The following is a 25,399-nucleotide window of genomic DNA, read 5'->3' on the forward strand; positions in this document are numbered from 1 at the left end:
CTAGTGTTTTATACAGTTCAAGCTTAAACTCCCTGCTCTTATATTCTAATAAAGGCAATTATCCCGTATGGCTTCTTAACTACTTGTTTCAACAGGACAACAACAACTTGTATTTATATAGCGCCTTTAACGTAGTAATACGTCCCAAGGCGCTTCACAGGAGTATTTTAAGACAACAAATTTGACACCGAGCCACAAAGATAAATTAGGGCAGGTGACCAAACGCTTGGTCAAAGAGGCAGGTTTTAAGGAGCGTCTTAAAGGAGAAAAGAGAGGCGGAGAGGTTTAGGCAGGCAATTCCAGAGCTCGGGGCCCAGGCAACAGAAGGCACGGCCGCTAATGGTGGAGCGATTATAATCAGGGATGCTCAAGGGGGCAGGTAGGTAAGGTGGATAAGATTGGATCAGGTAATGTCTGGAACTCCAGAGGTGGAGTCATTCCAATCTCCACTACCAGGTGAAAGCTGACAATTCTCACTTACCCAGGAAGGTTGGGTCAGTCCTTCCCAGTTTCAAAATCAGACGTACTCACTGCAAAAGCAGCACGATTGAATACAGAGCTATATGATCAACTGGAATGGTGCCTCAAATGCTCCTTGTCCATATTGCCATTATTTTTCTCTGAATGAAACCCCAAAGTTAAATGCCACCTCCCGGAATCCTGTTTGGACATGGAACCCAACTCCTGTAACAGGAAGCTGAAGTTAAACGCTGGACTTTAATCGGGAAACCTTAAAAGGAAGACAATGGCATTCACGGATATCTGTGGATTCTTTTTTGTGAAGGTGCCCTTCAAATGAGAGTTGGAGTGAATCACTGACAAATGAAAAACTTTACCACTTGGTTACCCAGCGTCATAGTTAAGTACTCTCAAATCAGTATGTCAATGTCCAATGAGGGGCAACGCTCCCTTTATGTTCCTCCAACAATGTGCCTTTACTCTAACTGCAGTAGACCGCCACTAGTGCACCAGTATCATTTTTTCCACCTTGGGCTTCAAAAGTGTGCCCCAAATGGTGGACAATCTATGAAGAAAAAAAGACTTGCATTTCTATAGCGCCTTTTACGATCACCAGACGTCCCAAAGCGCTTTACAGCCAATGAAGTACTTTTTGAAGTGTAGTCACTGTTGTAATGTGGGAAACGCGGAAGCGAATTTGCACACAGCAAGCTCCCACAAACAGCAACGTGATAATGACCAGATAATCTGTTTTTAGTGATGTTGGTTGAGGGATAAATATTGGCCCCAGGACACCGGGGATAACTTCCCTGCTCCTCTTCGAAATAGTGCCATGGGATCTTTTACGTCCACCTGAGAGAGCAGACGGGGCCTCGGTTTAACGTCTCATCTGAAAGACGGCACACCTCCGACAGTGCAGCACTCCCTCAGCACTGCACTGGGAGTGTCAGCCTAGATTTTTGTGCTCAAGTCTCTGGAGTGGGACTTGAACCCACAATCTCCTGACTCAGAGGCGAGGGTGCTGCCAACTGAGCCATGGCTGATCTTCTTCTTCTTCTTAGGCAGTCCCTCTGAACCGAGGATGACTTGCTTCCACATTAAAAATGAGTTCTCAGGTGACTGTTGAGTCCAATGCGGGACCTACAGTCTCTGTCACAGGCGGGGCAGACGGTGGTTGAAGGGGCGGGTGGGTGGGGTGCTTGGGTTGACGTGCGCTCCTTGCGCTTGGCTTCCACTTGCTCCCGGCGAAGAGACTCAAGGTGCTCGGCGCCTTCCCGGATGCTTCTCCTCCACTTTGTGCGGTCTTGGGCCAGGGATTCCCAGGTGTCGGTGGGGATGTTACACTTTTTCAAGGAGGCTTTGAGGGTGTCCTTGAAGCGTTTTCCTCTGCCCACCTGGGGCTCTCTTGCCATGCCGGAGCTCCGAGTAGAGCGCGTGTTTTGGGAGTCTCGTATCGAGCATGCAGACAACATGACCCGTCCATCGGAGCTGATCGAGTGTGGTCAAAGCTTCGATGCTGGGGATGTTGGCCTGAGCAAGAACACTGACGTTGGTGCGCCTATCCTGCCAATGAATTTGCAGGATCTTGCAGAGGCAGCGTTGGTGGTACCTCTCCAGTGCTTTGAGGTGCCTGCTGTACATGGTCCATGTCTCTGAGGCATACAGCAGGGTGGGTATCACTGCTGCTCTGTAGACCATGAGCTTAGTGCCGGGTTTGATGTCCTGGTCTTCAAACACTCTCTTCCTCAGGCGACCGAAGACTGCACTGGCACACTGAAGGCGGTGTTGGACTTCGTCGTCGACATCTGCCCTTGTTGACAGTAGGCTCCTGAGGTACGGAAAGTGGTCCACGTTGTCCATGGCCTTGTCGTGGATTTTGATAATCGGGGGGCAGTACTGTGTGGCGGGGGCATGTTGGTAGATGACCTTTATCTTACGGATGTTTAGTGTAAGACCCATGCTCTCGTACGCTTCGGTGAAGGTGTTGACGATGGTTTGGAGTTCAACCTCCGAGTGAGCGCAGACGCAAGCGTCGTCTGCATACTGTAATTTGACGACAGAGGATGGGACGACCTTGGATCTGGACTGGAGGCGAGGGAGGTTGAACAGTTTCCTGTTTGTTCTGTAAATTAGCTCCACTCCAGTGGGGAGCTTACTGAGGGTGAGATGGAGCATTGCAACAAGGAAGATCAAGAAGAGCGTTGGTGCGATGACACAGCCTTGCTTGACCCCGGTTTGTACGTGAATTGGGTCTGTGGTGGAACCATTGGTCAGGATCACGGCTTGCATGTCGTCGTGAAGCAGGCAGAGGATGGTGACAAACTTTTGAGGGCAGCCGAATTTGAGGAGGACACTCCATAATCCCTCACGGTTGACAGTGTCGAAGGCCTTTGTGCGATCAAAGAAGGCCATGTACAGCGGTTGGTGCTGTTACCTGCATTTCTCTTGTAACTGACGTGCGAATAAGATCATGTCCATTGTGCCCCTTAGTGGGCGGAATCCACATTGCGACTCTGGGAGGAGCTCTTCGGCCACTGGGAGAAGGCGATTGAAGAGGATTCTTGCGATGACTGCGGCCCACTGAGCCATGGCTCATACTACTGCAGTGGACTTGCACACACAGCAATTTCTCTGCCTTACTTCCCGCAGTGGATTTGTATTTCTTGCTGAATCCGGCAATACAGCATTGAACCAGGAAGACGTTTCAGAACCTGGTCTCCAATCACCAGGACCTTGAACAGGTGGTGAAGTCAACCTCAAGCATTCACTTTCAAACCTGGCTCAAACATCAGCCTTCCTTAGTAACCCGTGAAAAATCCTCAAATCCAAATATTAATTCAGAAAATGCTGGAAATACTCAGCTAGGGTATCATTCATCCTACTTAAGGTGGCATTGATCGTGTGCAAGCCATTAGTGAAGGTCTGCATGTGCCCGTGTGATTGCTGTGTTTGATGCTCCATGCAGGTGGCCACTTGTAGCTGATGGAAGTTCATCGACCTGAAACGTTAGCATGGTTTCTCTCTCCACAAGATGCTGCCTGACCTGCTGAGTATTTCCAGCATTTTCTGTTTGTATTCCGCATTTCCAGCATTTGCTGTACAGGAAACTCTCGATTTACCGGCACCTAAACAACTGGAAATCTCTCTTAACCGGCAAAATTCAGGAGTAGGTTCAGGTAAGTTTTACTTCATATTAGTGGTCGTTCCTGGATCTGTGGCCGTGTAACCGGGGTTCCTGCACTTGTTGCTAAGCAACAGGGACGCTTGGTCTGTGGCCGGGGCTCCTGCACCTGTTGCTAAGCAACAGGGAAGCCTGGATCTATTGCTGTGTACGTGCTTTCGTACCTTTTACTATACCTCTCTGTAATCCAGACTTTTTGATAAACCGGCACCACACCGGTGCCGGATAAAAAAAGTTTCCTGTATTTTGCTTTTGTCCAAATATCAATTGTTCTCCTTAGAGCAGAGAAGGTTATGGGGAGATTTGATAGGGGTGTTCAAAATCATGAGGTGTTTTGATAGAGTTAATAAGGAGAAACTGCTTCCAGTGGCAGGAGGGTCGGTAACCAGAGGACACAGATTCTGAAAGCCTGGTTCTGTGCTGTAGATTCTATGTAATTCCACGATGCCAGCCAGGAGTGCGTTGGAATAGTCAAGTCTAGAGGTAACAAAGGCATCGTAGAATTACATAGAATCTACAGCACAGAACCAGGCTTTCAGCCTAACTGGTGTCTGCCGGTGTTTATACGCCACCTGAGCTTTGTCCCACACTAATGACCTTTTCCTACTGCTCCTGTGTCCCCCCGTGGTCCCCCCCTCCCCCCCGTGGTCCCCCCCTCCCCTCCCCCCGTGGTCCCCCCCCGCCCCTCCTCCCGTGGTCCCCCCCCGCCCCTCCTCCCGTGGTCCCCCCCCGCCCCTCCTCCCGTGGTCCCCCTCCCCTCCTCCCGTGGTCCCCCTCCCCTCCTCCCGTGGTCCCCCTCCCCTCCTCCCGTGGTCCCCCTCCCCTCCTCCCGTGGTCCCCCGCCCCTCCTCCCGTGGTCCCCCGCCCCTCCTCCCGTGGTCCCCCTCCCCTCCTCCCGTGGTCCCCCTCCCCTCCTCCCGTGGTCCCCCCCGCCCCTCCTCCCGTGGTCCCCCGCCCCTCCTCCCGTGGTCCCCCTCCCCTCCTCCCGTGGTCCCCCTCCCCTCCTCCCGTGGTCCCTCTCCCCTCCTCCCGTGGTCCCCCGCCCCTCCTCCCGTGGTCCCCCGCCCCTCCTCCCGTGGTCCCCCGCCCCTCCTCCCGTGGTCCCCCGCCCCTCCTCCCGTGGTCCCCCGCCCCTCCTCCCGTGGTCCCCCTCCCCTCCTCCCGTGGTCCCCCTCCCCTCCTCCCGTGGTCCCCCTCCCCTCCTCCCGTGGTCCCCCTCCCCTCCTCCCGTGGTCCCCCTCCCCTCCTCCCGTGGTCCCCCTCCCCTCCTCCCGTGGTCCCCCTCCCCTCCTCCCGTGGTCCCTCTCCCCTCCTCCCGTGGTCCCCCGCCCCTCCTCCCGTGGTCCCCCGCCCCTCCTCCCGTGGTCCCCCGCCCCTCCTCCCGTGGTCCCCCGCCCCTCCTCCCGTGGTTCCCCGCCCCTCCTCCCGTGGTCCCCCGCCCCTCCTCCCGTGGTCCCCCGCCCCTCCTCCCTCATGTATGCATCCAGCCTCCCCTTTAAATGCAGCAATGTTATTTGCCTCCCACGTTCCACCCTCCGTAAACTTGAGGTCATCCAAAACTCGGCTGCCCGTATCCTAACTCGCACCAAGTCCCGTTCGCCCATCACCCCTGTGCTTGCTGACCTACATTGGCTCCCGGTTAAGCAATGCCCCGATTTCAAAATTCTCATCCTTGTTTTCAAATCCCTCCATGGCCTCGCCCCTCCCTATCTCTGTAACCATCTCCAGCTTCACAACCCTCAGAGATCTCTGCGCTCCTCTAATTCTGGCCTCTTGACAATCCCCAATTTTCATCGCTCCACCATTAGTGGCCGTGCCTTCTGTTGCCTGGGCCCTAAACCTCTCTACCTCTCTCTCCTCCTTTAAGACGCTCCTTAAAACCTACCTCTTTGACCAAGCTTTTGGTCACCTGCCCCAATATCTCCTCATGTGGCTCGGTGTCAAATTTTGTTTGATAATCGCTCCTGTGAAGCGCCTCGAGACATATTGCTACGTTAAAGGCGCTATATAAATGCAGGTTGCTATTGATGCATTTCTTTCACACATGCTTAGATTCCTTATTGGGTCCAACTAATAAAACATGATCGTTATTTTCCTACTATGAACAGATTTAATGTGTCACCGTAAACATTCACTATGTGATGCCTTATGCACAAGACTTTTAATTATACAGACTAACAGAGCTAATTCTAAAATCAAAGGTTTAAGTCGAATAAATTGGATGTAAGAAGCACTTATACTGCCATATTCTTAACCAATGAAGTCACTCAATGCAGTATTTTTTCATATCGCACAGCTCAAGTTGCTTTCCCTGCTCCCCTCCCCATGCACATGAACATCTTGTCGCAAACTAGTTATAGCAGTCAGAGATAATTACCTTGTAAAGTCAGTCTTTAAGGCCCCAGTTCCAGCATACTGTTTGGCACATGCATTCGCATTATCAGCCCAAGCTGTGGACAAATCAAATTATCGCTAAGCTCTAGTACTTCAGGCTGCAAAAGTAACAACTTCAAAGTATTCGGCAAAGTAACAATTGCTTGATTTTAAGGTAGATTTTCCTCCCAAATTTTCTCCCCTCTCTTTAAGGCATAGACTCCATGCTGGTATAGGGTTCCTCGGAAATCTTCTGGCACTTGGTCTAAATGGACAATATTTTCATTGTCCTCGACAGCGAGCGTGAAAGCATCACAGCCATTAGCCATTCCCACCATATTCCCACCCAATTGCCAAGCACGCACGCATCTAGCGGGGAGCGACGGGTAGTAATCAGGAGCAGGAACTCTCCCATCCTCACCCAGGGGGTACTAAAGCCAATTGTACTGCTCCCATCGCTGGGGTCAGCTAAGACAGAGAGGCCGGGGATCAAACCCGAAACCTTCGCGGTGTGCAAGGTTCAGCTAGTCACTGGATAAACTCGCTGAGCTATCGGAGGAGCCCTCTGTTTTGTATTAAAAGACTTCAGCAAATAGGTTTTGAAAACTGAAAGTAAACTCACCATTTTTGTAAATCTTTTCAAACTCTGCTTGTTCTTCAATTCTTTGGCCAACATGAAGAATACCCATCCTCTAAACCCAATAGAAAGAAACAGTTTAATAATGAATTGTATAACTGGTGATGAGTTTGAATAGACTGGAGAAGCTGGGGTTGTTCTCCTTGGAGCAGAGAAGGTTGAGAGGAGATTTGATAGAGGTGTTCAAAATCACGAGGGGTCTGAACAGAGTAGATAGAGAGAAACTGTTTCCAGTGGCAGAAGGGTCAAGAACCAGAGGGTACAGATTTAAGGTGATTGGCAAAAGAACCAGAGGCGACAGGAGGAAAAACTTGTTTACGCAGCGAGTGGTTAGGATTTGGAATGCGCTGCCTGATAGGGCGGTGGATACAGATTCAATAGTAGCCTTCAAAAGGGAATTGGATAAATACTGGAAGGGGAAAAAATTGCAGGGATGTGGGGAAAGAGCGGGAGGGGGGACTGACTGGATTGCGCTTCGAAAGATTCTATGATTCTATGTAAAAAACGCATGTAATATGATGCATTAAACTTATGGCTCACGTTGGATCCACCTTCTCTGCTTTTAAATACCTACACGAGGTACTCGCAATAACTCAGAGTAAATGACGTGGTTCTTAAGCAGAGAGAGGAGGGTCCTACATTTACTCGCTGGTCTTTGAGAGCGAGTCTGTTTGAGCCAGATCACACCACCACAACTGACCTCCATTTTGCAGATTAAGGAGTTGGAACGATGCCCCTGATCACTATCCAGTCAACAGCTGCTGGACGTGCAGACAGGATTGGCCTGGGCTGTGGCAGCCTCACAGTTAAATCGCCTGCTGACACCGAATGCTCAGGTAAAAATGGGCCATTTAGGTCAGGTACCAGAGGACCCCTGCTCCCGGAGTAACCATCCTCCAGTACAGCTCACTGCCTTCAGCAGAGGAGGGGCAAAGGCAGCAGAATTCGAGGGACAAAATAAAAAGAGAGAGTTGAGAGAGGAAATAATAGGAAATAAATTAAGCAACTTCCTTCTATCCCAACACCTCAGCATGTGCTGCAACTGTACTTACAAACCATAATATAGCAGGCACAGTTTACTCCATCTTTAATACTGCTACTTAACCGTAAATGATTTCTCAAATTTGTAGCAGATTACTATAATCATTCATTTATTACAGGTGGTCAGTAACCAGGAGCCATAGATTTAAAGTAATTGGTAGAAGGATTAGAGGGGAGTTGAGGAGAACTTTTATCACCCAGAGGGTGGTGGGGGTCTGGAACTCACTGCCTGAAAGGGTGGGAGAGGCAGAAACCCTCATCACATTTAAAAAGTACTTGGATATTCACTTGAAGTGCCGGAACCTACATGACTACAGGCCAAGAGCTGGAAAGTGGGATTAGGCTGGGCTTTCGATAAGGTCCCACATAAGCGATTAGCGTGCAAAATTAAGGCACATGGGATTGGGGGCAAGGTATTGACTTGGATAGAGAACTGGTTGGCGGACAGAAAGCAAAGAGTTGGAATAAACGGGTCGTTTTCCGAGTGGCAGGCAGTAACTAGTGGGGTACCGCAAGGATCGGTCCTAGGACCCCAGCTGTTCACAATATATATTAATGATCTGGACGAGGGAATTGGATGTAATATCTCCAAATTTGCAGACGACACAAAGCTGGGTGGGAGGGTAAGCTGTGAGGAGGATGTCGTGAAACTCCAGTACGATTTGGACAGATTGGGTGATTGGGCAGAAACATGGCAAATGCACTACAATGTGGATAAATGTGAGGTTATCCACTTTGGTGGCAAAAACAGGAAGGCAGATTATTATTTGAATGGCAATAGATTGGGAGAAGGGGAAGTGCAAAGAGACCTGGGTGTTATTGTGCACCAGTCGCTGAAGGTAAGCATGCAGGTGCAGCAGGCGGTTAAGAAGGCAAATGGTATGTTGGCCTTCATAGCAAGAGGGTTCGAGTACAGGAACAAGGATGTCTTGCTACAGTTGTACAGGGCCTTGGTGAGACCGCACCTTGAGTATTGTGTGCAGTTTTGGTCACCTTACCTGAGGAAGGACGTTCTTGGCATGGAAGGAGTGCAGCGAAGATTCACCAGGCTGATAGCTGTGATGGCAGGAATGACGTATGAGGAGAGATTGTGTCGATTGGGCTTATACTCAATGGAGTTTAGAAGATTGAGAGGGGATCTCATCGAAACCTATAAAATTCTGTCAGGCCTGGACAGACTAGATGCAGGTAGGATGTTTATGATGGCCGGGGAGTCCAGAACCAGGGGTCATAGTCTAAGGATAAGGGGTAAGCCATTTAGGACTGAAATGAGGAGGAATTTCTTCACCCAGAGAGTGGTGAACCTGTGGAATTCTCTGCCACAGAGGGCGGTGGAGGCCAGTTCATTAAATATATTCAAAAAAGAGTTGGATATATTTCTTAAGGCTAAAGGGATCAAGGGATATGGGGAGAAGGCAGGGACAGGGTACTGAATTTGGATGATCAGCCATGATCTCATTGAATGGTGGAGCAGGCTTGAAGGGCCGAATGGCCTACTCCTGCTCCTATCTTCTATGTTTCTATGTTTCTATAGCTCTTTTTCGGCCGGCGCAGACACGATGGGCCGAATGGCCTCCTTCAGTGCCGTAAATTTCTGATTAATCCTAAAGCACAAACACATCAGCTGTTGAAATTGTCACACGAAAAAGGAACCTCCTCGATTAGGTTATGGATTGAGAAGCATTTGCAGGCGTCTATTTTCCTTAAAATAATCTGTTTTTATATTAAAATGCAAATACTTCCCTCTAACATTGTACTACCCATCATTAGACAATGTGTCATTGCATCCTGAAGTCACTCCATTATTCTTAATTACAAAATTATTAATGATTTTATAAAACCATATATAAATTCTAAATTACATCGGAAAAATAATGGTTAGCGGGTGAATTTCAGACTTGTATGGAGTTTGGAAGTTCATGAGAACATGCAAGGAAGTTAGGTACAGTTGTACAGGGCTTTGGTGAGACCACACCTGGAGTACTGGGCACAGTTTTGGTCTCCTGATCTGAGGAAGGACATACTTGCCTTAGAGGCGGTGCAACGAAGGTTCACTAGATTGATCCATGGGATGAGGGTTGCCCTATGAGGAGAGATTGAGCCGATACTCTCTGGAGTTTAGAAGAATGAGAGATGATCTCAATGAAACATGTAAGATTCTGAGGGGGATTGACAGGGTAGATGCTGAGAGGTTGTTTCCCCCTGGCTGGAGAGTCTAGAACCGGGGGTCACAGTCTCAGGATAAGGGGTCGGCCATTTAAGACTGAGATGAGGAGGAATTTCTTCACTCAAAGGGTGGTGAATCTTTGGAATTCTCTGCCCCAGAGGGCTGTGGATGCTGAATCGTTGAGTATATTCAAGGCTGAGATCGATAGATTTTTGGGCTCTCGGGGAATCGAGGGATATGGGGGTCGGGCGGGAAAGTGGAGTTGAGGTCGATGATCAGCCATGATCTTATTGAATGGCGGAGCAGGCTCGAGGGGCAGAATGGCCGACTCCTGCTCCCAATTCTCAGGTGCAACTCCTCCACAGCCATCCATCATTCAATGTTGGTACTGCAGCAATTGTTATTTACTGTATCTTATATTGAGATAATATCAAATTTGTATATTGTGAAGATCTTGGAAATAATAGTTGATGACCACCATTCAGGGAGGTGTGTAACGAGACAACTTATTTCTCACTGTATACGCTGCACCAATGCTGAAACATGTAGCGAATAAATCTTAATGCAGGGGCTAACTACGTACCCATGCAAGAGCTTCAGGGAATTCTTTTGGTTAATCAATTTGTTTCGAAAATAATTCAGTTTTACAGTGCTTTATTTGTGGAGTTCCCTATTTATTAATTTCAAATACTAAACTGAGTGGACATATTCTGGGGGAGTTTGGCATCCGAAATAGACAAACACTGGGTTGTCATCAATGTTTTCTTTAAGCTGCGCGTCCAACTGCAGGTCCCGCGCGGCCCGTGAGCCGGCTTTGAAATGGACAAACCGCGCACGCGCAGAATTCTGTACAGGACGCGCAGCCTGTTAAAGGGGCCGTGCGGCCCCCCACAAAAAATTAGAGGGAACGTTGGTTGCCATCTGTCCGGTTTGTGTGCAGAGCAATGTTCCATCTAAGCTGCATGGGAAAGGTCCAGAGCAAGTGCCGCGCACGCGCAGAAATTTAGTGTCTGTGCAGGAAAGGAACAGGCCGCACAGAACAAAGCACAGGTTACAGGGAACATTGCTGCAGCGTCTCTTTTGAAAAGCAGCGATATTGTCAATTTTGAGAATCGGCGCTATTATTGCATGCTTGAATGCATTTGTACCAGTGGCCTGGCCTTTGACATTGCTAAGTGCACAACCAAACTAAAGGCAAGTAAACATAGAAACATAGAAGATAGGAGCAGGAGTAGGCCATTCGGCCCCTCGAGCCCGCTCCGCCATTCAATGCGATCATAGCTGATCATCCAATTTCAGTACCCTGTCCCTGCCTTCTCCCCATATCCCTTGATCCCTTTAGCCTTAAGAAATATATCCAACTCCTTCTTGAATATATTTAATGAACTGGCCTCTACTGCCTTCTGTGGTAGAGAATTCCACAGGTTCACCACTCTCTGGGTGAAGAAATTCCTCCTCATCTCTGTCCTGAATGGCTTACCCCTTATCCTTAGACTGTGACCCCTGGTTCTGGACTCCCCGCCATCGGGAACTTCCTTCCTGCATCTAGTCTGTCCAGTCCTGTTAGAATTTTATAAGTTTCAATGAGATCTCCTCTCATTCTTCTAAACTCCAGCGAGTACAAGCCCAATCGACCCAATCTCTCCTCATATGTCATTCCTGCCATCCCAGGTATCAGTCTGGTGAATCTTCGCTGCACTCCCTCCATGGCAAGAACATCCTTCCTCAGATAAGGCGACCAAAACTGCACACAATACTCAAGGTGTGGTCTCACCAAGGCCCTGTACAACTGCAGCAAGACATCCTTGCTCCTGTACTCGAATCCTCTTGCTATGAAGGCCAATTTGCCTTCTTAACTGCCTGCTGCACCTGCATGCTTACCTTCAGCGACTGGTGCACAAGAACACCCAGGTCTCATTGCACTTCCCCTTCTCCCAATCTATTGCCGTTCAGATAATAATCTGCCTTCCTGTTTTTGCCACCAAAGTGGATAACCTCGCATTTATCCACATTATACTGCATCTGCCATGCTTCTGCCCAATCACCCAACCTGTCCAAATCATACTGGAGTTTCTCGGCATCCTCCTCACAGCACACATGCCCACCCAGCTTTGTGTCGTCTGCAAACTTGGAGATATTACATCTAGTAAAGAAAGAAAGACTTACATTTCTGTAGCACCTTTCACAACCACCGGACGTCCCAAAGTGCTTTACAGCCAATGAAGTACTTTTTGAAGTGTAGTCACTATTGTAATGTAGGAAGCATGGCAGCCAATTTGCGCATAGCAAGCTGCCACAAACAGTAATATGATAATGACCAGATAATCTGTTTTAGTGATGTTGGTTGAGGGATAAATATTGGCCCCAGGGATAACTCACCTGCTCTTCTTCAAAATAGTGCCGTGGGAACTGTCACATCCACCCGAGAGGGGAGACAGGTTAACGTCTCATCTGAAAGACGGTACCTCCGATAGTGCAGCGCTCCCTCAGCACTGCACTGGGAGTGTCAGCCTGGATTTTTGTGCTCAAGTCTCTGGAGTGGGACTTGAACCCACAACCTTCTGACTCAGAGGCAAGGGTGCTACCCAGAGCCACGGCTGATAGTAGCACACAACAGTCTAGAATGCGGTCAGAATTTTTTTTCAAATGAAAACTAGAAGTAGAAACGCAAGAAGAAAAATCAATTTTTCAATTTGCTTCAGTTATATTATTATGGTCACCGAGGTTTGCAATAAATCTTCTTCAGCAATGCAAATATATCAAGTTACGATCTTGTGCCCTGCTCCTATTCTGTCCAGTTCAGGACGTGACAAGAGTTGACAATCCTAGACTCCAAGAGGAGCACTGCATCCAGGTTCACTCATTATTTACACACACTGGTATCTGTGGTAAACCACTGTCATACCTGTCTGTGTCTGTATGTGTATTCCACTAGGTACAGGTCTGGACATGCCTCGGCTGACTCCTCCCAATATTCCAGGTATATAAGTGACTACCTCCCAGTCCCTTAGTATTCTGGACGGGTCGACCACTCGAGACAAGACCTTCATTCTTTAGTTAATAAAAGCCTGATTGTTACTCGCTCTACCTCAGTCTTTTGAGTAATTGATGGCGCATCAATTTTATTAACGAAATTTTTTATAATGGAGAAGATCCTCACACCAGCATGCCTGGACCTGGACAGTCGGGAAGCGGACGCTTCCACCAAGTTTGCTCACTGGCTCACGTGCTTCGAGACATTCCTGACTGCCTCCACTGCGGTCGAAACGGATGTGGACAAACTGTCTGTCCTGTTCTCCAAGGTGAACCACCGAGTGTACTCAGTCATCCGGGACGCGACCTCGTACACAGCCGCCCTCCAGCTCCTCAAGACCCAGTACACGCGCCCTGTGAACGAAGTTTACGCCAGGCACCTTCTGGGGAGTCGCAAGCAACAACCTGGGGAATCGACTGAGGAATACCTCCAAGCACTGTCCGTGCTTGGCCGGGCCTGTGGGTGTAAGGCGGTAACGCCCACTAAGTACACGGAGGAAGTGATCCGGGATGCCTTCGTAGCGGGCCACAGGTCCAACTACACCCGACAGCGACTGCTGGAGCAGAGTGACCTCACCCTCGACAAAGCCTCAAACATCGCACTAACGCTGGACGCAGCCTTCCGGGACATGGATGCCTACTCCTCTGCACCGTGGACGCCGCGGGGAACGACAACCTGGGACACGGTAGGACAGCCCCATAGCACCGTGCCACCCCAGCCACAGCCCAACAACGGCCCAACTGCCGCAGCAGTGTCCCAAAGCCAGACAGCAGTATCCCAAGGCCAGAAATGCTACTTCTGTGGCCAGGCCAAACACCCCAGAGCGCGCTGCCCGGCGAAGAATGCGACCTGCTCGGGCTGCGGAAAAAAGGGACACTATGCCAGCGTCTGCAAGGCCAAAGCCACCCCGAACACCAGCAGCGCCGCGTGTGGGCCGTGCAAGCCGCCATCTTGGGCCCCCAACAGCGCCGCGTGTGGGCCGTGCGGGCCGCCATCTTGGGCCTCCCCAGCCATGTGCGAACCACCGCAGCAGCAGCCATCTTGGACGACTCCAGCCACATGGGAATCATGGACGCCGCCATCTCGGACACCAGCCGGGACGCAGCAGACCGCCAACCCCCCCCCCATCTGATAATCGCAGCGACACACCGACCCCTACGCTGGCCTCTGTGACGCTGGACCAAACGAGACCGCACCAGCTAGCTCGGTCCAAAATGGACGTTAAGGTAAACGGCCATGCAATAAACTGCCTTTTTGACTCCGGGAGCACAGAGAGCTTCATCCACCCCGACACGGTGCGGCATTGCTCTCTCCCAGTCCTGCCTGCGCACCAGCGGATTTCTATGGCCTCCGAGTCCCAGTCAGCGGACATTGGCGGCTACTGCGTGGTGACACTAGTAGTAGACGGGGCTGTGTTCAATAATTTTAAACTCCTGGTCCTGCCCGACCTCTGCGCTGCCGTTCTACTGGGGTTGGATTTCCAGTGCCACCTCAAAAGCGTTACGATGGCGTACAGTGGCCCCCTCCCCCCACTCACAGTCCGCAGCCAGCAGCCTCCAAATTGCCCGCCGCGCACCAGATGTAACCTCTCCACACTCAGAGTCCCATCCCCCCCACTGTTTGCTAACCTCACCCCCGACTGTAAGCCCATCGCCACAAAGAGCAGGCGATACAGTGCCGGGGACAGGGTTTTCATCAAAACCGAAGTGGAACGGCTCCTGAAGGAGGGGATTATTGAGGGCAGCTCCAGCCCCTGGCGAGCCCAGGTTGTGGTCGTTAAGACCGGCGAGAAACAACGCCTGGTCATCGACTACAGCCAAACAATAAACCGCTACACCCTGCTGGACGCCTACCCACTCCCCCGCATAGCTGACATGGTCAACCAGATCGCGCAGTACCGCGTCTTTTCGACCATTGACCTGAAATCAGCGTACCACCAGCTCCCCATCAGCCCTGAAGACCGCCAGTATACTGCTTTTGAGGCAAACGGCCGCCTCTATCACTTCCTTAGGGTTCCCTTCGGCGTTACCAACGGGGTCTCCGTCTTCCAAAGGGAGATGGACCGGATGGTCGATCAAAATGAGCTGCAGGCCACTTTCCCTTACCTAGATAATGTGACCATCTGCGGCCATGACTTGCAGGACCATGACGCAAACCTCGAGAAATTCCTCCGCACCGCCCAACTCCTGAACCTGACATATAACAAGGAGAAGTGCATATTCCGCACAGATCGCCTCGCCATCCTTGGCTGTTGTGGAACACGGGGTCATCGGTCCCGACCCGGACCGGATGCGTCCCCTTATGGAACTCCCACTGCCCCACTGCCTAAAAGCTCTGAAGAGGTGCCTAGGGTTTTTTTCCTACTACGCTCAGTGGGTCCCCTACTATGCAGACAAAGCCCGTCCGCTGATCAAGTCCACCTCTTTTCCCGTGACGGCAGAGGCCCGCTTAGCCTTCCACCGTATCAAGGAAGACATTGCCAAAGCCACCATGCACGCAGTGGACGAATCCATCCCCTTCCAGGTGGAAAGCGATGCGTCCGACTTTGCTCTGGCCGCCACCCTTAATCAGGCGGGGAGACCTGTGGCATTCTTCTCACGAACCCTCCAGGGCCCAGAGACCAGCCACTCCGCGGTCGAGAAGGAGGCCCAGGCTATCGTGGAGGCTGTGCGTCATTGGAGGCACTACCTGGCCGGAAAACGATTTACCCTGCTCACTGACCAGCGTTCAGTTGCTTTTATGTTCAACAACAAGCAGAGGGGCAAAATCAAAAATGACAAGATCTTGAGGTGGAGAATCGAACTTTCCACCTACAATTACGAGATCTTGTACCGGCCTGGGAAGCTCAATGAACCCCCAGATGCCCTATCGCGTGGCACCTGCGCCAGCGCGCAGATCGATAGGCTGAGGGCCCTCCACAATGACCTCTGCCACCCGGGGGTCACCAGGTTCTTCCACTTCATCAAGGCCCGCAACCTGCCTTACTCCATCGAGGAGGTCAGGACCATGACCAAGAACTGCCAAGTCTGCGCTGAGTGCAAACCGCACTTTTATAGACCAGACAGAGCCCACCTGATAAAAGCCACTCGCCCTTTTGAACGCCTGAGCGTCGATTTCAAAGGGCCTCTCCCCTCCTCCTACCGCAATGTGTACTTCCTCAACATCATTGACGAGTACTCCCGGTTCCCGTTTGCTATCCCCTGCCCGGACATGACCAGTGCCACGGTCATTAAATCTCTGAACAGCCTCTTCACCCTGTTCGGTTTCCCCAGCTATATCCATAGCGACCGGGGCTCATCGTTTATGAGCGACGAACACCGCCAGTACCTGCTCGCTAGGGGTATAGCCACAAGCAGGACCACCAGTTACAACCCCCGGGGGAACGGACAGGTGGAAAGAGAGAATGCGACAGTTTGGAAGGCCGCCCTACTAGCCTTAAAGTCTAGGGGCCTTCCGACCTCCCGCTGGCAGGAGGTGCTCCCCGATGCGCTCCACTCGATTCGGTCACTGCTCTGCACTGCCACCAATGCCACCCCTCACGAGAAAATGTTTGTCTTCCCAAGGAAGTCCACATCGGGGACATCGTTACCGCCATGGCTGACGTCCCCAGGGCCGGTACTACTGAGAAGACACGTGAGGGCCAATAAAACAGACCCCCTGGTCGAGAGGGTCGACCTCCTCCACGCCAACCCCCAGTACGCTTACATTGCATACCCGGACGGGCGGGAGGACACAGTCTCCATACGAGACCTCGCACCCTCGGGGACCGCTGTAATCCACTACCCATTACCACCCCCCCCCCCCACGACCCGATATCCAACCCCAGCAGCCGGCTCGCCTTGGACAGTCACCCACGAGGACTACACTCCAGTGCCCCAGCCTACACGGGACGCGACGCCAGAAGCTCCACCACCCCTGCCGTCGCCACGTCGATCACAGCGGCAGACAAGACCTCCGGAGAGACTCCAATACACGAACTTTTAAATACACTTCACCCCGCCGGACTCATTTTTAAACAAGGGGTGAATGTGGTAAACCACTGTTATACCTGTCTGTATGTGTATGTCTTTTCCACTAGGTACAGGTCTGGACATGCCTCGGCTGACTCCTCCCACTATTCCAGGTATATAAGTGACTACCTCCCAGTCCCTTAGTATTCTGGACGGGTCGACCACTCGAGACTAGACCTTCATTCTTTAGTTAATAAAAGCCTGGTTGTTACTCGCTTAACCTCAGTCTTTGGAGTAATTGATGGCGCATCAGTGTCTCCGAATAAAAAGAGCATTTAAACATTAAATCGCCACTAAACAATAGCCTGGTAAAGTGCTTCTAACCTGAAACTGTGACTGGAGAGAACGACGCGCTAACAAACTTTGCACCACATTTGTCCGATCCAAACAGTCAATGCAATTGGTCCTGAAAGTTCCTTCCTGCTGCAACAGCATCTTCCCGTCGGAATCCACTAAGAAATAACTGAGTAAAGTAGAAAAATAAGTGACTTCTTTTTAAAAAATGGAAACAATCAAGATTTTTCTATAATCAACAAAGTATCTTAACTTTCATAATTATGGGTAATTAACAGAGTCTTCTTAAAAAGAGCAAAGACTGCTTACCCATACTCATCTTGATGGTCTGCTAAACGATCCAAAAGGATTTGGAGCCGCTCCCATCTCATCCGGCTGCATTCTTTGTGGAAATCGAATGCACAGTATCTACAAAAATGAGAGCAGAGTGATTAGTGAACATTAAAAAAAGTAATTCATAAGCATATGACCATAATTAGTCAGCCGTGGCTCAGTGGGCAGCACCCTCTCCTCCGAGTCGGAAGGTTGTGGGTTCAAGTGCCACTCCAGAGACTTGGGCACAAAAATCTAGGCTGACACGCCAGTGCAGTACTGAGGGAGTGCTGCACTGGAGTATTAGCCTAGATTTAGCTGCACTGTTGTGGAGTATTTTAAACCAACACTCGACACAAGGTTTTAGATCGATAGTCAAGTTGTCTTTATTGCACCGGTGGGGAGACAGTCTGCTCGGTCTTAGCCAGACCTTTCCAAATTGGTACAGAAAACACTACATTTTTATACATTACAATAAGCATGGCCACCTCATGTTAAATTCATTCCTGCCACCTGATTGGATCTTGGCCCACATGCACCTTCACGGATTGGTTACGAATCTTAATATAAACATGTATAAGCTGCCTCTTCAATCAATCACTCAAACTGCTGAATGCTAATTAAAAAGATACTTGGAATGTAACCTAGGTAATAAAGTTCTTACGGGCAGTCGAAATGCTGGACATCCAGTCTCCATTTAATTGTTGTATATCTCTCCAAAGGTCAGCTATCTTTGACTGCATCTTTATGGATGTGGTCTTTCATGTTAGCTCCAGTCTTCCTTACACCTTCAGTGAAACTGCCAGCGATGTCAGTTTAACTCTTTCCCCACTGCAGCACTGTCGGAGGTGCCGTCTATTGGATCAGATGTCAAACCGAGGCCCCGTCTGCTCTCTCAGGTGGACGAAAAAGATCCATAGCACTATTTCAAAGAAAAGCAGGGGAGTTCTCCCCGGTGTCCTGGCCAATATTTATCCCTTGATCAACATCACTTAAACAGATTACCTGGTCATTATCACATTGCTGTTTGTGGGAGTGTGCTGTGCACAAATTGGCTGCTACGTTTCCGACATTACAACAGAGGAGTTTCCCAGCTGTCTGCCACAGGGAAAGTCATCGCAAGAATCCTCCTCAATCGCCTTCTCCCAGTGGCCGAACAGCTGCTCCCAGAGTCGCAATGCGGATTCCGCCCACTAAGGGGCACAATGGATATGATCTTCACCACGCGTCAATTACAAAAGAAATGCAGGGTGATGTAAGAAAAAGGAGTCTCACACATTAAGTAACTTTAAAGTAAGCTATATACAAGAGAGGTCTTCACCATGCCTCTGGTAGAAGCCCCTTACAATACTGAGGAGTTCACTATTTATACCAGTCCAACAGGAAGTGACATATGACAGGAAGTGATGTATGTACAAAGTTCACAGGAAGTGATGCACATAATTTCCCGGAAGTTATTATTATTATCACATTCTTCCCTCCTGCAGGATTAGAAGGCTGTGGTCTTCCTTTTGTTCCGCAGCCGCCGAACGAGGAAGAGTCGCACCCGTTTCGGTTCCCGTCGTAGAGGGTCGCTGGTCCGCTTACATACGGTTGGCCATTGGTCAGAGTCTGTGTGGCCTGGATTACCCTGTGAAGGGTCGGGGAGATCATGGCTTCGTGTACGAGCCCCAATAGGTTCAAAGTCGGTCTGCCTCTGTTCAGAGGGGAGGTGCAGAGCTGGTCTGTGGCGGATCAGTACTTTCGTGCGCGGTACTGGGAGGATCGCAACTTTGAGTACGGGGTTCTACCGGCACCAAGCTAGTTGGTGTCCGATCAGGATCTTGGAGAGGGGTACCCGATAGATTCCAAGAGTTTCCTGGTGAAATACCATCACCCGATGTCCCACTAGGTCCTGGCGGGCAGGGAGCCAGATCCCGTAATGATACGGTAGATTCTCGGCCGTCGGGATATCGTATGTTTGCATAGGTGGGGTTGGCATCGGTTAGTTCGACCTCGTCTACGAGGGGTTCATTTTTAGATGTCTGAACGTATCTTCGGAGTAGTACCGGTCCAGGAGTGGTTAGCCATGACGGGAGTGATGTCCCATGAGATGAGCGACGCTGGAATCCAAAGAACCGCTCATGAGGTGTAGTATTTGTGGCTGTAGAAAGAAGGGACCGTATAGAGTGCAATGCATCCGGAAGCACTGCTTCCCATTGCTGGTCTGGTAGGCCCCGAGATCTTAAAGCAAGACGTACGGAATTCCAGATGATACCGTTATACCTCTCTACCTGCCCATTTCCGATGGGATGGTATGGTGTTGTTTTGCTTGTAGCAACTCCCCGTTCCGAGAGGTAGTCCTCGAGTTCCTTTGACATAAAGGATGGACCCCGATCTGAGTGAATATAAGCCGGCATGCCACAGAGAGAAAATACCTGCTCAAGGCAGCAGATTACTGTGGATGCCAGCATATTGGAGCAGGGGAAGGCAAACGGAAAACGTGAATATTCATCAATCATGGTGAGCAAATATGTGTTCCGAGTTGAAGAGGGCACTGGGCCCTTAAAATCAATGCTAAGTCGTTGCATCGGTTGGGTTGCATGAGTATACCATCTGAGGGGCGGAAGAACTGAGGTTTTAATTCTGCACAAAGCCGGCATTCTGAGCATATTTTCTTTACATCTCCAGTAGAAAAAGGGAGATTCCGTGATCGTACGAAATGTAGCATGCGCGTAACGCCAGGATGACACAATCCATTATGGACATCTATGAGAGTGGAGGACGACATAGTGGAGCAGAATGCCCGTGTGAGGGTGTCCGGGGCCACATTCTCCTTGCCAGGTCGATAGTGAATGGTATAACCAAAAGAGGCCAGTTCCATCCTCCAAAGTTGTATTTTATTATTCTTAATTTTGGTTCGTTTCCGATTATCGAGCATGAAGGCGACTGATCGCTGGTCCGTAATTAATGTAAAGTGCTGGCGAGCTACAAAATGGTTCCACTTCCGTACTGCCTCTATGATGGCTGTGGCTTCCTTCTCAACCGGAGGATAATGTAGCTCGGCACCTTGTAAGGTCCTGGACATAAATGCTACAGGACGACCTTCCTGATTTAGAGTAGCCAAGATCGCCACCTCCGAGGCATCACATTCGACTATGAAAGGGAGATTCTCATCGATGGAGTGAAGAGCCGCTTTCTCCAACTGTTTTTTGAGAAGGTTAAAGGCTGCAACAGCCGCTGTTTCCAATGGAAATGATCTAGCATGCAGCAAGGGTTGGATTTTGTCTGAAAAATGAGGAATCCATTTAGCGTAGTATGCAAACAGACCGAGAGCCAGATGTAAAGAAGCCGGATTCTTAGGTGACGGGAGCTCTTGGAGCGGGCGAAGTCTTTCTGGGTCTGGCTTAATGATACCATTGCCTACGCAGTAGCCAAGGATGTTGATGGTCGGTTGCGACTCAACAGATTTGGATTCATTCAGGGTTAAATTACGGCGATGGAGGGCATCCCGAAATTTTTGGAGGTTGGCGTCGTGTTCCTGTTGATTGTGACCTGCAATGGTAATGTTATCAAGATAGGGAAAAGTGTCCCTTAGGTTTTCCTGCTTAACCAGGCCATCCATTGCCCGTTGGAAGACAGCCACTCCATTAGTAACCCCGAATGGGAGGCGACGAAATTGGTACAGCCGTCCATTAGCCTCAAAGGCCGTGTACTGCTTATCTGAGACCTTCAAGGGTACCTGATGATAGGCACTTTTTAAATCATAAGTTGAGAACACTTTGTATTCGGCCAGTTTATTAACCATATCATCAATGCGTGGCAATGGGTAGGCGTCCAAGTCGGTATATTGATTGATGGTTTGCGAATAATCAATGCATAGTCGCTGTTTGTGAGGTTTTAGAGGGTTCTTGACAATGACGACTTGAGCCCGCCAGGGCGATGAACATGGTTCGATGATATCCTCTGCTAGAAGTCGAGAGATTTCAGCCTCAATAAAAGATTGGTCTTCCTGATTAAAGCGCCGCGATTTCGTTATTATTGGTTTGCATCGAGGCGGAATACTGGCAAATAATGAGGGTTCATCAAGTGAAGCTGCTGACAATGCACAAAACGGTAATTTAGACGGTATATTAGAAATAGTAAGTCCGGGTTTGGATCCACCGAACTCAATGGTGAGTTTCTTATGCTGTTTTTGGAAGTCCAGCCCTAAGAGGAGATCACTACATAAGTCCTTGAGCACCGAAAGTCGGGTGGAGGGATACATACGACCATGAAGTGTCATATCAACAACACAAAAGCCGGAGATTCTGGTATTAAGTGATGACTGAGCCATCGCAATTGCCTGGTCCAATGGGAAGACATGTAGTTTCAATTTCGCAACAATCTGTTCTTTAATGAAACTATCAGTACTTCCTGAGTCAATTAAGGCATCTAAGGTATGCCCTTTAATTGAAACTTTTGTAGCTGCATGAAACAGGTTCTGTGGGCAAGCAGCTGTAATTGGTGTCGTTGCACAGAGAGTGGCTAAAACTCTCGGTGTGCTTCTTCGGGAGAGAGCTCGAGAGGAAGCTTGATAGGTCCTAGCTGGAGCATCTTGATAGGCCCTAATTGGGGCAGTTCGGTAGGCCTTAGCTGGATAGGCCCTCGTAGAGGCTCTTGATTGGCAAACTTTAGCAAAGTGTCCTTTTTTTTTTGCAATGACTGCAGAACGCATTGCGGGCAGGGCAGTTTCCTAGGGTGAAAAGCATCTCCACAAAAGAAGCATTTCTTCCTAGATTGCCACGAGGCTGCTAAAGTGGGGTCACCCTCCTCTTCTTCATCAGAATTATCAGGATTAGATTCCTCCATGATAGGGTTCACCTGAGACCACTTGGATTGTCTGGTTGCAGTTACAGCAGCAGATCAAGATCTGGGCAGCTGATAGAGGTCTGCATTTCTCTTTGCCAAATCCAGAGAACAAGCTAGGTCAAAAGCTTATTGTAGCTCAAGTGTTTTACTTTCTAGTAGACGCCGGCGTATAAATGGAGAGGCAATCCCGCAGATGAAAGCATCGCGAAACATTTCTTCGCGGTACAGCTCAGCTGAGGCTGCCTGAAAGTTACAATCTATGCTGAGCCTGCGAAGTTCTTGAAGGAATTCGTTAATCGATTCCCCTGGCCCTTGTCGGGCTGTGGCCAGTAGATGTCTAGCATAGACCTCATTTGGAGTCTTGGCATACAGTTTTTTAAGTGCCCGAATCACCTCATCGTAATTATCCCATTCATCAACATATTCAAACACTGTTGGAGTCACATAGTTGATAAGTATCCTCAGTTTAGTAGGAGCATCCGCGTTACATTCATCAAGGAAATTCTCAAAAGTACGGTACCAATGCTTCCATACCCTGCCAGCTGCTGGTGTGTTTGGGTCCAAGTCCAGACGAGTAGGTTTAAGGATCTTTTCCATGATGGGTGGTTCCCTGGATCCTTAACTCCGAGTTTGTCCGAAGGTCTAGTATTTGTGAGTGTAAATACTAAGTTGCTTAAATTGATGTAAGAAAAAGGAGTCTCACACATTAAGTAACTTTAAAGTAAGCTATATACAAGAGAGGTCTTCACCATGCCTCTGGTAGAAGCCCCTTACAATACTGAGGAGTTCACTATTTATACCAGTCCAACAGGAAGTGACATCTGACAGGAAGTGATGCATGTACAAAGTTCACAGTTCACAGGAAGCGATGCACATAATTTCCCAGAAGTTATTATTATCACACAGGGAACAACACCAACCGCTGTACATGGCCTTCTTTGATCTCACAAAGGCCTTCGACACTGTTAACCGTGAGGGATTATGGAGTGTCCTCCTCAAATTCGGCTGCCCTCAAAAGTTTGTCACCATCCTCCGCCTGCTTCACGACGACATGCAAGCCGTGATCCTGACCAACGGTTCCACCACAGACCCAATTCACGTACAGACCGGGGTCAAGCAAGGCTGTGTCATCGCACCAACGCTCTTCTCGATCTTCCTTGCTGTAATGCTCCATCTCACCCTCAGTAAGCTCCCCACTGGAGTGGAGCTAATTTACAGAACAAACGGGAAACTGTTCAACCTCCGTCGCCTCCAGTCCAGATCCAAGGTCGTCCCATCCTCTGTCGTTGAATTACAGTTTGCAGACGACGCTTGCGTCTGCGCTTATTCAGAAGTCGAACTCCAAACCATCGTTAACACCTTCACCGAAGCCTTACACTAAACATCCATAAGACAAAGGTCCTCTACCAACCTACCCCCACCACACAGTACTGCCCCCCAATTATCAAAATCCATACCTCGGGAGCCTACTGTCAACAAGAGCAGACGTCGATGACGAAGTCCAACACCGCCTCAGTGTGCCAGTGCAGCCTTCGGTCGCCTGAGGAAGAGAGTGTTTGAAGACCAGGATCTCAAACCCTTCACTAAATTCATGGTCTACAGAGCAGCAGTGATACCCGCCCTGCTGTATGCCTCAGAGACATTGGCAATGTACAGCAGGCACCTCAAAGCACTGGAGAGGTACCACCAACGCTGCCTCCGCAAGATCCAGCAAATCCATTGGCAGGATAGACGCACCGTCAGTGTTCTCGCTCAGGCCAACATCCCCAGCATTCAAGCTTTGACCACGCTCGATCAGCTCCGATGGATGGGCCACATCGTCCGCATGCCCGATACGAGACTCCCAAAACAAACGCTCCACTCGGAGCTCCGACACGGCAAGAGAGCCCCAGGTGGACAGAGGGAACGCTTCAAGGACACCCTCAAAGCCTCCTTGAAAAAGTGCAACATCCCCACTGCCACCTGGAACTCCCTGGCCCAAGACCGCACAAAGTGGAGGAGAAGCATCCGGGAAGGCACCGAACACCTCGAGTCTCTTCGCCGGGAGCAAGCGGAAACCAATGGAAGGAGCGTACGTCAACCCAAGCACCCCACCCACCCGCCCCTTCAACCACTGTCTGCCCCACCTGTGACAGAGACTGTAGGTCCCGCATTGGACTCATCAGTCACCTGCGCACTCATTTTTAATGTGGAAGCAAGTCATCCTCGGTTCATAGAATCATAGAAAGTTACAGCAAGGAAAGAGGCCATTTCGGCCCATCGTGTCCGCGCCGACCAACAAAGAGCGATCCAGCCTAATCCCACTTCCCAGCTCTTGGTCCGTAGCCCTGCAGGTTACAGCATCCCAAGTGCACATCCAAGTACTTTTTAAATGTGGTTAGGGTTCCTGCCTCTACCACCCTTTCAGGCAGTGAGTTCCAGACCCCCACCACCCTCTGGGTGAAGAAATTTCCCCTCAAATCCCCTCTAAACCCCCTGGTTTTTGACCCCTCTGCGAAGGGAAATAGGTCCTTTCTATCCACTTTATCTAGGCCCCTCATAATTTTATACAGCTCAATAAGGTCTCCCCTCAGCCTCCTCTGTTCCAAGGAAAACAAACCCAGCCTATCCAGTCTTTCCTCATAGCTCAGATTCTCTACTCCCAGCAACATCCGTGTAAATCTCCTCTGTACCCTCTCTAGTGCAATCACATCCTTCCTGTAATGTGGTGACCAGAACTGCACGCACTACTCTAGCTGCGGCCTAACTAGTGTTTTATACAGTTGAAGCATATCCCCCCTGCTCTTGTATTCTATGCCACGGCTAATAAAGGCAAGCATTCCGTAGGCCTTCTTAACCACCTTATCTACCTGGCCTGCTACCTTCAGGGATCTGTGGACATGCACAGGGACTGGCTAAGAAGAAAAGACTACAACAGTGACTACACTTCAAAATGTACTTCATTGGCTGTAAAGCACTTTGGGACGTCTGGTGGTCGTGCAAGTCTTTCCTTTTCCTTTTTATAATGGAGGGCGCAGTACGTAGGCTTGTGAAATATAAATACGCTGGCCTAACAGCTCAA

The 25,399-nt window shown here is 49.8% G+C and overlaps 1 protein-coding gene across 1 annotated transcript in view; it reads right to left on the reverse strand.

The window, feature by feature from the left end:
• The window catches only part of sacm1lb (SAC1 like phosphatidylinositide phosphatase b), an 86,805-nt gene that overhangs the window by 17,804 nt on the left and 43,602 nt on the right, over window positions 1-25,399 (reverse strand). Inside the window, exons 11-14 of the mRNA XM_085989295.1 lie at window positions 17,506-17,604; window positions 17,227-17,365; window positions 6,636-6,705; window positions 6,018-6,090 (exon numbers count right to left, since the gene is read on the reverse strand). Of these exons, the coding sequence (XP_085845421.1) occupies window positions 6,018-6,090; window positions 6,636-6,705; window positions 17,227-17,365; window positions 17,506-17,604 (381 nt within the window). The remainder of the gene's footprint in view (window positions 1-6,017; window positions 6,091-6,635; window positions 6,706-17,226; window positions 17,366-17,505; window positions 17,605-25,399) is intronic.

Source organism: Somniosus microcephalus, chromosome 5 (assembly GCF_052327205.1).
Source record: "Somniosus microcephalus isolate GS21.2 chromosome 5, FLI_Smic_1.0, whole genome shotgun sequence".
Taxonomy (NCBI): Eukaryota; Metazoa; Chordata; class Chondrichthyes; order Squaliformes; family Somniosidae; genus Somniosus; species Somniosus microcephalus.